This window comes from Microcebus murinus, chromosome 12, assembly GCF_040939455.1.
Source record: "Microcebus murinus isolate Inina chromosome 12, M.murinus_Inina_mat1.0, whole genome shotgun sequence".
Lineage (NCBI taxonomy): Eukaryota > Metazoa > Chordata > Mammalia > Primates > Cheirogaleidae > Microcebus > Microcebus murinus.
This window is the reverse complement of record NC_134115.1, coordinates 62077420-62089986: the sequence shown is the minus strand read 5'-3', so window position 1 is coordinate 62089986 and position 12567 is coordinate 62077420. Positions and strand designations below refer to the sequence as shown.

At 49.8% G+C, this 12567-nt stretch overlaps 1 protein-coding gene across 1 annotated transcript in view; it reads left to right on the top strand.

The window, feature by feature from the left end:
• The window catches only part of GABBR2 (gamma-aminobutyric acid type B receptor subunit 2), a 372486-nt gene that overhangs the window by 193283 nt on the left and 166636 nt on the right, over positions 1-12567 (top strand). Inside the window, exon 5 of the mRNA XM_012769020.3 lies at positions 5879-5944. Within this exon, the coding sequence (XP_012624474.1) occupies positions 5879-5944 (66 nt within the window). The remainder of the gene's footprint in view (positions 1-5878; positions 5945-12567) is intronic.

The window sequence follows — 12567 nt, the reverse complement described above, 5'->3', positions numbered from 1 at the left end:
ACATGTTTCCCATTTCTCTGCCTTTAGGGACGTTTCTGATGGGGTGGAGGGGAGTCTAAGAAATATTAATTTTAGCTAAATAAAAGAGAAGACTCATTCTGGGTGTAGAATCAGTCTGTCAGAGACAGGAGGGATTTGGGAGAACATCTGGGCTCCCCTAGGACCGCTAGGGCTCAGCCCAGGTCTACAGCCAGAAGGGTGTGATGTGACTGGCCTGGCCACCTACACCCGGGCCAGTGCCCGCTGTCCCTGGTGAGGCCACCGCTCAGCCCACATCATGGCCAGCCTCTAATAGCTCGGCCTCCTTAGGGCTCATAGCATCTCAGCCCTCTCTGCAGCATTGTGCATGGTTTTATCTGATTTTTCAGCAGCCCAGTGCAGTAGGTAGAGTGGGTCTGAGAAACCAGGGTGCAACTGAGTGGGCTGAGACAGGTGCATAGGTGGCAGGGGACTCCAGACAACCCAGAGGTCAGAGTCAAGGTCAGGCATGACCTTGCAGGATCCCACACTCCTGTGGCAGGGCGGGCTGGCCAGCTAGGATGGTCCTTGATTTTCCTTGCTTCTGCTGTCCCTCTGTTTAAATGCATGCCAGCTATTCTAATGGCTCGGGACTGCATTTGCCATTTATATCTTTTCACTTCAAAATCTGCCCGACTTTTCTCAAGGAGTTGTTGCTGCAGGCTGGGTGCTGAGCTCCAGCAGCACAGCCCTGGTGTGGTTTGCTTTCTCAGCTGGGAGGCAAGAGATGGGAGGAGTGGACAAGCCATACCATCCTGGGGTCAAGGCTGGCACCACCACTTCCCACCCATGTGGCCTGGTGTCTCAGGTTGAATTCCCTAGAAACAGAGCCTGAGATCCTTGTGAAAGTGATTTATTGAGGGAGTGCTCTCGGGAGCAGGGGAGGGAAGCAGGATAAGGCAGGGATGCAGGGAGCTGGGCCACAAAGCTGGCTGGAGATGAGTTTAACCAGGCCTCCCAGGGTTTTCTGGAGCATAGATGACACTGTGGAGCTGGTCCCACCTTTCAGCAGCTGGGCTGGAATTTTCTACCCATGTGAGTCAGTCACTGGCTGCTGTCTGAGGGGTGTGGGGCTTGGCCTGGCCCCCAAGGCCAGGAAGCTCCCCTTAGCAGAGGGCAGTTCTCCAGGGAAGGGAGCGAACTGCCAGCAGCCTGCTCACACTGCAGCTGGGGGCGGTGCACCTGCCCCTAGGAGGGGGTCTGGCAGGACCAAGGGCGTCCACTGCACCTGGGAAAGTTGCTTCATTCTCTGGGCTTGATATGCTCATGAATCTTTCCAAGGTGAGCACAATAATAGAGCTACGTCCTGGGCGGGGATTGGGGGGGGGAAGACCAATGCACAGCTTAGCACAACAGCTAGAAAGAGCTCAAGAATCATTCTTTATTTTTATCATACTGTGTTAGGATCACTTGGAAGATCACTAGTTCTTTGAATCAGGTCATTCCTTGTGTGCATGTGTGTGTGATTTTAGCTCCTTTTAGGAAGTCCAGAGATAAAGAGACAAAGTGTTTCTAGACAATGAATGAGAGGGGGCCAAGAAAGAGAAAGGAAATCTATCCAGGGTGTGGGCAGCACTGGGCTCCTCTCCAGATCGAGTTTAGGGGGTCTTCTGCCTCACTCGTTCTGTGGTTGTGTGGGGGGTTTGGGCTCAGCAGCCCTCCTTGTTCCCTCTCCCCTCCCCCATGGCTGTTTCCTTCCATGTTTGCCCCTTTCCTAGTGGAGTGGCCTCTTGAGGGTGTGAACATGGGGCTCCAACCCTAGACCTTGCCTTCTCATTTGTCCCACTCTGTGTCATCTAGTTCCACTCCAGGTGGCCCCTGCAGAGGCGAGTCCAGACTCTAGTCTGGAAAATCCTCTGTCCTCTGCCACATTCCCCTTTCCCTCTTATACCACAGCTCTGTTCTGTCACTCTCATCCTCAGAGACATTCAGGGCTCTCCCTGTCTACCCTCTAGTACTCCCAAAACTGCCCACACCCTTTCAGCACAGGAGATGGGCTCATACCCCTGGCAGGGAGGCTGGAAGCTTGGCCAGAAGCATGGGCCATGCTAATCCCAATTTTTTCTTTCCAATCTCTGGACGTTCTGGAAAAGATACAAGTTATGCAACATTGAAAAGTGGATCCTGGAACTTTTGTGAGTGCATGCTCATGTGTATAAAAACTTAACCCCTGGATCTTCCAGTAAGTTGCTACCCCAGAAGGAACACTGAGGTATATCTGTGCATTTTGTACCCTCAGGATACCTCCTCATGCCCTGGAACACACATACCCCAGCTTGGGAGGCACCTCAAACTCCTTGTACTGCTCTCAAGGGCCGCTGCCAAGGACCCTGGCCTGGTGTCACCTCCCTTTGGCCTCTCCCTACCCCAATTCCAGGCTCTGGCTGCTCTCATGTTGGCCTTTCCTCTTTCCTCCTAGGCTTTGAAGTGTCTCGCCCCGTCTTACTCACCATCTAGAAGCAGAGTGGGTGTGAGCAGCTTCCTGCGTCGGCACCACCTAGCTCTGCATAGGGTCTTTCTCCAGGGCCCTTGATGGGCAGGAGGCACCCAGGAAGGGCTGACTCTAGGGTGCTGTGCAGCCTGGGAGGAAGCCTCATGCCTCTCAGGGAAGGGGTCGACTGGATGGGTGATCCCTTAGGCCCCATCCAAACCTTACAGCCTGGAAGCACAGAACCAAGTGGTCCTTGCAACTTGGTTGTCATGGTAATGGAGGCACTAAATGGTCCACAAGTGGCAGAACTGATTGTTTATCTGTCATCAGGCAGTCAGGTGGTCTGCCATGAAGATGTGGGTCCCTCAGTCTACTCACAAAATGTTCATGGTGAACCCAAGCAGTGCATAGACCCCAGGGGGAGCAGGATATTTAGCACATTGATGATAATGGCTACCAGCTACAGAATCAGCAGTGTGGCCAGGCATTGTGTGTGGTGCTGCACACAGCATGCCTTCACTGCATGCATTCATCATGCATTCACGTCATCATGCATTCAACACATACTTATTGACGTGTGTGCCATGCCCTTGCTGGGAGCTGGGAAGCCAGAGGTAAGTCAGGTTACCCTTAGTCCTGTAGGGAAGTGAGTGACTTGTGCCAGGTTGGAAGGAAGTGCAGTGTGTTCCAGGCCCACACAGGGGGAAATGGCCACCACACCTGGTGGCTCAGAGAGATGGATTCTTGGAGCAGAGGATCCTGAGCTAAGGTAGGAAGGGTGGTGTTAGCTGTGCAGGCAGAGTGAGTGGGATGGTCAGGGCAGGGCAGTCTGGATGGGTAAGCCTCAGAAAGAAGGCAAGGCAGAGTGAGAATATGAGTGAATGAATAAATGAACAAGTGGATGGATGGCAGTCCTGTTTCAGGGAACTGCAGGTAGTTCGTTCTCGCTTCCATGGAGCAATAGTGGGAAATGTAGAGAATTGTGCAGGAATCAGTTGGTAACCAGTAAGAGTTTGATCTGTAAGCCTCAGGGCGCCATGGAAAGATTTCACAAATCAGACTTGAATCTTGGAATGGTCCCTTTGTCTGCTCTGTGGAGATGGGTGGAGTGGCAGGATGAAAGGGTCCATTTGGGAGGCTGGGCTGTTCACTGAGCAGGGGATGATGGTGACTAAGCCCAGGGCCAGGCGCTGGAGAGACGGGGTTGGTTCGGGAGCCAGTGAGCAGACAGAGCCATCCCCCAGGCATGGTGGGGTGAAGGAGAGGAGTGGATCTGTGATGACTCCCAAGTCTCGGATGTGGGGAGTAGAGGCTGGCAATACCATTCTCAGTATGGGAAACGCAGGAGGAGGAAGGGCCTTGCTGGGACAGCTGATGACTTCAGCTTGGGATGTGTTGCACTGGAGGTGCCAGACAGAATCCAACCGGATTCTCTGATTGCCCAATCCAATGGGCAACCAGAGAAATTCTAGGCTGGGGAAAGAGGTTTGCAGCCCACAGCACACAGAGGGCAGTTGTGGCTGGAGTGAGGAGTGAGGTTGCCCACAGAGTGGGAGGAGCAAAGGCTGAGGGCAGAGCACCAGCCTTTAGGGATGGGCAGGAGATGAGGGGCTGGTGCCGAGCTGGCTGAGCAGGGTGACTAGGGAGGTGGGAGGCCAGGGGAGAACATCGGGTGGATTTCATTGGGATGAATCTGACAACTGCTGGGCGAGGTAGGTAGGATTATCCCTATTTCAGAGATGAAGAAATTGGGGCCACTCCAGGAGATTAAGACCCAGGGTTTTCAGCTAGTTTGAGGTGGAGCTGGGATTTGAACCCAGGATTCTTTGACTCCAAAATCCAATAAGCTGTTTCTATCATACCATGCTTAGCAACACAGGACTTGGCACAAAGTAGATGCTCAGTAAGTGTTTGCCAGCTGCCTGGCTGGGTGGATAGTTACTGGTAGCAGCAAGAAATGCTGAAAGATTTCAGCAAACAAGCAGAAAGACGCAGGAGCATGCCTGGGAGCATGTCCACAGAACGGAAGCAGCTTAGAACTTTTTATAGCATTGCAGACTGGTGATGACAAAGGCTTGCCTTCCTGCAACTGCTCTGTTAACGATCTTTCAAAGTCCTTTCAGAGCAAGTGGGTTTTTTTCTTCTTCTTCTTTCCATTCTTGCTTGCAAACGAAGGATGATTTTAGAATCCAGGCCTTCTTTATTTTGCTAAAGTACATGATGAGTAAAATGGCCTCGCAGTCAGCACTTTCCAATTTTAAAAGATGCTAAAAACTGATCTGTAAAGGCATGTTTTTCTTCTCTGTGTATCAAAGGGCCTTGAGGCCTGCTGGAGGGGGTGGCTGAGCAGCAGGAAGGTGGCACCACCTGCGAGGCTGGGCCCCACTCTGGAGGGCAGGAGCCGCTGGGGTGGGGAGCATCTGTGTGGCCCAGGGGCTGGCTGGTGTCCTGGCGGCTGCCCTGCAGCCTTCTTTGGCCCGTTCCTCTCTGTGGGGCAGGGCCCAGCCCAGATCCCAGTGCCCCAGGAGAGCCTCAGGCAGGCGCTCAGTAAATGTTTGTTGAATGAATGAATGAGTCACAGGGGCTGTTGTACAGTCTATACCTTTTAACCACACTGACATAATGAATGTAGGGGACTTTCAAATGTAGGTTTTCCTTAGAAATAGGCACTGAGTTAAGAACTTTACAAGGATTATTTCACTTTGTTCTCCCAACAATCCTGTGAGGTAAGTACTACCATTCTCCCCATTTTACAGATGAGGCAATTGAGGCTGAGATGGAAGAGGAGCTGCCTGTGGCCACCCGAGGGTTGTTGGTGGAGCTGAAATTTGAACAAAGTTCAAAGCTTGAAACTCTGAAACCATTTCACTGGGAGGCTCTGTGGGCTCCGGAAATGCCTTGAGGGGTCGATTGTTAAGAAGTAGAAAAGTCTGGAACACTATGGGGGCAGTATGGTTGGCTGGGGTCTTATCTCTGCCCCCAACTCCCCAGGGGACTTTACAAGCTCCTTTTCCTCCTCTGGCCTCAGTTTCCCTATATGTAAAGTGAGGAATAAGATTAGCTAATGTTTCTGTGCACTGCAGGGTTTGCCTGCTCTTGTTGGAAGAGAACAGGGGAGAGTCCAAGGCCCCTCAGTGTGATCAGCTTCAGCCTCGGGCCTGTGTAGGCTTGCCCTGCGGTTTGCCCTGCGGCTTGCCAGTGAGACCAGGGAGGGCCGGCTGTAGGAGCCGAGGGGAAGCTGGCCCCAGAGAGGGCCAGAGAATCCAGGCTGGGCTGGGCTGGGGGTGAGGTTCTGCCCTGCCCACCTGCCCAGGCAGCACTCTCACCTGGGAGCCAGGGGCACAGGAGTGTTTTCTGTCCGTGGCCTTGAACCCCGCACTGTGTGCTGATCATCCGCTCACCTTCACATGCGTGTCCTTCTGTCCACAGGGGAATGACGTGCGGATCATCCTTGGCCAGTTTGACCAGCACATGGCAGCAAAAGTGTTCTGTTGTGTAAGTAAAACCGTCATATCTGTTTTGTCTTTGGGAAGGTTCACGGAGCTTTGTCTCAGGCTCATTCTCGCTGGTTGGTCTGTGAGCGGGATCCTAGGATGGGGCCTGGGTTCCTGGAAGCAGAGGCGTGGTGCTCACTCTTCTTTCCTCTCTTCAAGGAGTTAAAATCCCAGGGCTCAGGACGGTGCAGTCACAGGAGGAGCCAGGGACCTTGACTCACCAAACCCCCCTCTAACCTGTCGTCTCAGCCTGGTCAGCTAATTCTATGTACCCCAGTTTAGTTCTGTGCAACAGAGCCCAGCTGTGAGCACCGCGCAGAGATAGTAGCCAGAAATAAGTGTCCAGAAATCAGGGCGAGACTGAAGTGACTCGGTTCCCCTCTGGGCCTGTAGGGAGGGCTCAGAATCTTAGGTTTAGGACAACTGTCTACTGTCCAGTATCTACCCCCGAATCCTTGGCAGCTGTCTAGTATGTGGTAGGTGACAAAGCACTTCTTTATACCTTACCTCATTTTATCTTTTCAATAACCATGAGCAGCTATGATTATGAAGTTTTACAGATGAGGAAACCGAGGCCGGAGAGGCAAAGGGGCTTGTCCAGCAGCCCCCAGCCAATTCATAGCACAGCCCAGGCTCAATCCTCCTTCACCTGATTTCAATTTAATCTAAAAAAAAGAGGTTTTCTCCGTATGATTTCTCACTTAAGTTATATATAAGGGCTCTAACACAGGAAGTAACTCTGTTTCCATTTTGATGCCCCAGCTCCTAATCCTCCACCCCATTCAGGAGAAAATTCAGCAGAATGAGAGCCCCATTGGGTGAGTCATTGTCTACCCAAGAAGCTTCTCTTCAGACTGAGGTTATTCTAGGTGTATTCTCCAGTGATGGGCCACAGATCTCTGTCCTCTTTGATCTTTTTGTCAGTATAACCTGGATGAAGTTATAAATAGGTTTGTAGGAATTTTAGAAGTCATGAAATACGTTAGATGACAGAGCCAGGGTTCAAAGAACTTTAACAGGTTGGAATATTTGATGAAATCCAAGGAGATTAATGATTCTAATATAAGATATATTAGAACAAATCCAGCTACTGAAGTCCAAGGTGGTAGAGGTGTGGCTGGGGAGTACTGTGTGTTGAGAAGAAAAGTGACTTTGAATATCTCAGTTGACCCCCAGTTTACTATAGAGTCTGGTGACTGAGGTCACCAGGGTTAGCACAGTGACAGAGAGTGACCTGAGACTCCATGTCCACACCCAGGGCAGGGTGGTCCCTTTGCTCTCTGCTGGGGAAATCCCACCTGGGGTGCCCTGCCCAGCTCCTGGTGCCGTTTCAGGACAGGTGCAGGAACTGAAAAGAGACCAGGGGCGAGGACAGAGCAGTGGCTGAAAGCCACAGTCTCACGGGATTATTTCATCCGAAGGCTCAGGAGCAAGATGAGAACTGCCTGATCGTCTGATCATCTTCTGATTCAGCTGGAAGGAGGGAGAGGTTATGAGGCTGACCTTGCAGGAGACCTTGGATGGAGCTTGGCACTCAGGAACCAGTCAGCTTGGGCTTGAATCCCTGCTGTGCTGCTTGGTACTGAAGCTGGGCTGGCTATTTATACTCTCTGGACCTCGGTTTTGTCATCCATAAAATGGGGATGATAACATTTATCTCACAGGATTGCTGTGAGGATTCAATGAGCAGGAACCCTTTGCACAGTACCTGATGCACGGGTACTATGAGACCTTGGTAAACGTCAGCAATCTTTTTTGTTTGTTTATATAAGATCTTAGGTGTCTGGAGATGGAAGGAGCCACTGCTGGGCTGGCGAGTTTGCTGGTGGGTCTCACAGAATTGCATTGAGCATTCTTTGTCTCAGTGAAGAGTAGCAAGAGGTCTTTCCACATTAAAATAGAAGGAGGAATATAAGAAAAATTGAAAATGTAGTACGAGTAGATTTAATAATTTTACTCTAAAAACTTACAAATCTTGCTCCTCACTACCTAGGGTCCTGAAATAGCCCATTTTAAGAAGGAAAATAATGCCCCAAACTGGAGAACAAGCTTTCTTGCAGGAAAGAAACTAGGTTGTCCCCTCCATATCCCCAGAGCCTTGCGAGGAGCTGGTGCATGGTGGGTGGCTGGAGTTGACCAAATGAGGAAAACAAATAACTACAGGGAAAATAAATTAATAAAAATGATCCTCGAAGATGCCACACTAAGCCCTGGCCACCTCCCGTTTGCAAGAAATGCAGATGAACCTCATGTTCTGATCCAAGCCAAAGCAAAGCCCAGGCATGGCTGTGACTTCACTCTGTGCCAGGCGCTGGGACAGTTTTCCCAGTGACTTTTCCAGCCATGGTTTCCACTTGAGGACAGATGGCACGGCTGTCTTCTTTTTGACCCAAACCCCAGGTAGCCTGCCTTCCACATGGCATAGGGGCACCACCCACCTTCCCCTCCCGCTTTCCTCTTCACTCTTGTCAGACCTATGGTACTTTGCAATGGGGTTTCCCTTAGACCCTTTGCTGGCTGCTTCACTCATTAAGGAATTTCTCAGGGGGTTTTGGTTGTATTTTGGGTCCATGTGCCAAACCCTTGGCTGGAATCTGCTTTTGAGGACATACAATCTTGCCTGGTTGGGAAGGAGTTCTTCTGACGGGTCCAGAAGGTTCCAAGGAGACTCTGCTCGATGTCTTCACGCTGTATCAAGACTGAGGTGTGATGGAGGGAGGGGCTGTTCAGGGCAGGGACCCCCCAGAGAGCCTTCTTGCCCCTGTCGGGACAGACCACAGGCCAGATGGAAACAACCGTGTCTTTGCCACGCAAATGCTGCAGTGCGAACTTTACAGCGTGTTGCTGTGCTCTCGAGATTGCAACTGCCACCCAATGGGAGAGCAGACGCCAGCAAATGCAAGGCCTATTTATAGCCCTGTGGCAAAATGTTCATTTTGGCTCTAGCACAGTATGAGCATGGCATGTCGCTCTTGTCTTCTCCTCCATCCTCGGTGATCCATTCTAAATTCTCAACCACTCTGATATGGGTTCTGGTTTTAGCTCTGCTGGCTGTGTGACCTCAGGCAGGTCACTTCACATCTCTGGTCCCCAGCTGCCTCATCTCTAAAATGGAAGCAATGATCTCTGCCTTATAGGCCTCACGGGGTTGTCGAGAGGCTTAAATGAAGCCACCATAGGGGGAGCATTGTCCCAAGTGTTCACTGCTTCACTGAGGTTAGGTTTTATCACAATTGCTATTGTGACCCTTAATATAAAAGGAGATGTCCTTCTTGTATGGGGAGAGGAGAATGCAAAAAGAAACTTAATAAATAAAAAGAGGAGATTGGATCTTTTTTCAAATTCATGTCATGGTTACATGCCTGTAGCTAATAAGAACCAAAGAGGTCCATGGGGCTGAAGAACGTGAGCTCAGGACCACCCATCAGCACCTGTGGGACCTGTTTGGCAGCCACAGGTTCTGAGAGCATAGTTCTGCCAGAGGCAGAGAAAATGAAAGCCAAGGCAACCAAGCAAACCAGAAATACATTCACTCGGGCACTCCACAACCATTTATGGAGTGCCTTCTGTATACCAGGCACTGTAGTGAGCACTAGGGACCCAGGGGAGAGCTGGCATGGCCCCATCTTCCAGGAACTCTCCATGTGGCAGAGGAGACAGAGAAGCATCCCAGTACCTGCTTAGAGCTCACGTGCCCAAAAGTATCAGCGCTTCTGACCTTGGGAATACCAGAAAGGAGGCCCACAGGCATCTCCGCAGTTGTGTTAGACGGTGGGTGATATACCTAAGCCCACTCTAACTCCCTTGCGTGAGAGCCTTTTAGACCCTCACTCAAGGCCTATTTACTTTTGCTCTAACATATGCTTAGCAATCCAGGCTCCCTACTTTCCAAGCCCATAGCAGTTTAAAAGCAGCAAATTCGGAGTGAGGAGAGGGACTTGATGACAATGAAAATGACAGTCTAGATCTGACCGCTAGAAAGGAGACAAAAGAGTGGACCCAAAACTCTATGTACAACTGTCTGGGGTCATTTGATGTTTGGGGCAGTGTTCTCTAAGCCCAAGAGCATCATCATGCATGGCCCATAACAGCAACTGATGTCTGGAAGAGTTACCTAAAGGAGGAAGGAACAAGAAGGGGCAGCTATAAAGTTCTTGAATATGGTGTTTGCCAGGCATGGTGCACAAATGATCTCATTTAATTCTTAAATCAACCCAGTGAGGCAGGCTGTGCTTTCCAGTCTATTGATGAGAAAATGAAACCCAAAGGTGGTGTGAGCCAGAGTTACTCAGCGGGCATGTGGCAGAGAATCTAGTGCTGCTTGACTGTTTTATTTATTTTTTAATTTTTTTGAGACAGGGTCTTACTCTATTGCCTGGGCTAGAGTGAAGTGGTGTCATCATAGCTCACTGCAACCTTGATCTCCTGGGTGCAAGCAATCATCCTGCCTCAGCCTCCCAAGTGGCTGGGACTACAGGGGCACACCACCGTACACAGCTAATTTTTCTGTTTTTTGCAGAGATGGGGGTCTTGCTATGTTTCCCAGGCTGGTCTTGAACTCCTAGCCTCAAATGATCCTCCCAAAGTGCTACGATTATAGGCGGGAGCCACAGCGTCAGGCCTGTATTCTTTTTTTCTTTCCGAAAAAGTCAGAAGCCATTTTAGAAAAAGTTTTATCTTCATCAAAATTGACTAATGTTCTAAACAAAATGTGTTTTCATTCAAATGGACTAAGCTTCTGTTTTCTGGAAAAACAGCTCACAACAGGACAATAGCAAGTCGTAGAACTGTCATGGGCGATCTAACTTTCTGCTCCAAACTTCCCGCTCAGTGCTGCCTCTTAATTATCAGGTGGTTTTAATTATCACACAAATAATTATCAGTCTTACTGTCTGGTCAGAAGGCCTTTCTATATCCTCACTCTGCATCTTTTGACTCCTTATTAGGAAGGTAGGGTGGCCCCACTTCCTCATAAGTGGTACTATCTTCTTGCTGTAACTCTTTAAAACTGAGAAAGCTTCCAAAAAGTTTTTTTTTTTTCTGTTTTGTTTTGCTAAGAAAAGCAGAGAAAATTAAAAACTAGGCTTTGAGTCTTGTCTCTTTGACTTACTAGCTGTATGTATTTGGACAAATCCCTCAATCCCTGATCCTGAATTTCTTCATCTATAAAATTGAGATAATAGCACAATCCTCATAGGATTGTTGTAAGAATAAAACAATATATAAAAGTGGCCAAGCACATTAACAAGGGCTCAATATTTGTAGGATCTCCTCTGTTGGTAAAAGATGAGGGTTGTGAAGCCTCACAGGTTCTGCCATTGATTAAATGACCTGAGATTATGATGACCCTTTTATTCAAAAGTTTTGTCCCCAGCCAGGATCTGGTGTTATCTTTACTTAAAAAAAAAGTTTCTGTGGCCTAAATCTCATTCATTGGAGCAGCGGCCCCCAACCTTTTTGGCACCAGGAACCAGTTACATGGAAGACAATTTTTCTACAGACAGGGTGGGGGAAGGGCTGGGGGCTCGGGGATGGGGAATGGGGCAGGGGCGGGGCTCAGGTGGCATGCCAGCAATGGGGAGCTGCTGTAAATACAGATGAAGCTTGGCTCGCCGCCTGCTGTGCAGCCCTGTTCCTAACAAGCCATGAACCAGTCCATGGCCCGGGCGTTGGGGACCACAGTGTTAAAGGAAAACCCAGAAGATGCATGATTTTCTTAAACTGAGATTTTTCTTAGGGAATTAAAATATGAGGGTCCTCTGTGTTTTCCACAACAATTTTGGTTGGGGCAATTTTAATGTATAATACTTGCTGGAAAAATGACTATGATCTGAGGTATTATGAGGAGTATAGTGTCTAAAATGAGAGAGGTGAAGGCCCCCTATCATTGGAGGAGTCTAGGGAAGAGGCAGTGTGATCACTGCCTTGAGACAGTTGAGGGGTCTTTTGTTAAACAGAGTTTAATCTCTAGAGGCTTCAGTGAACCGCTGGGGGGAGGCCACAGAGATGGGGTCAGAGCTTAAGTCAGGGAACAAATCTTCTAACTCACGTGAACCCCAGTGAGATGCTCCACAGCGCAGGCTGGGCTGGCTCAGATGTTAAGGGACTTTTAGAGGAGTCGCCTCCCCAGACCTGCGGGTGGGGAGAGTACCCCTCTGGCTTCTAGCCTTGACAGTGACTTTTCTCTAACCTTCCTGTGGACAGACCTGGCTTAGCCTCCTTAAGCCTAAGTATGGGGCAGGCTGGACCTTACCGGGGGCCAAAGCAATCTCTCGGGCTCCTCTCTCTGCATCCTCCCAGTTGCTTGCCCTGGCCCTGCACCAGGCAAGGAACAGAAAGGGCACCACAGCAAGGGTTTCCCAGCATGGTGGCTCCCCAGGACGAACTGAAAGATTGCTTAAGGTTTGCATTTTAGAATGTGTACAGGCCAACACGGGGTGTAGGGGGCATCTCCATCCGCCACTGCTCTCTGCAGTCACTTCTGGGAATTGTGATTACTGATGGGAACATGACCACTACCTAGAAACTTTTTTCTGGACCCAATTTTAATGGAACATGACAATCCTACAAAATAGAATTTTTCTGTGTGCATCTAAGCTATCAAAAAGCATGCTTCTCCTGATA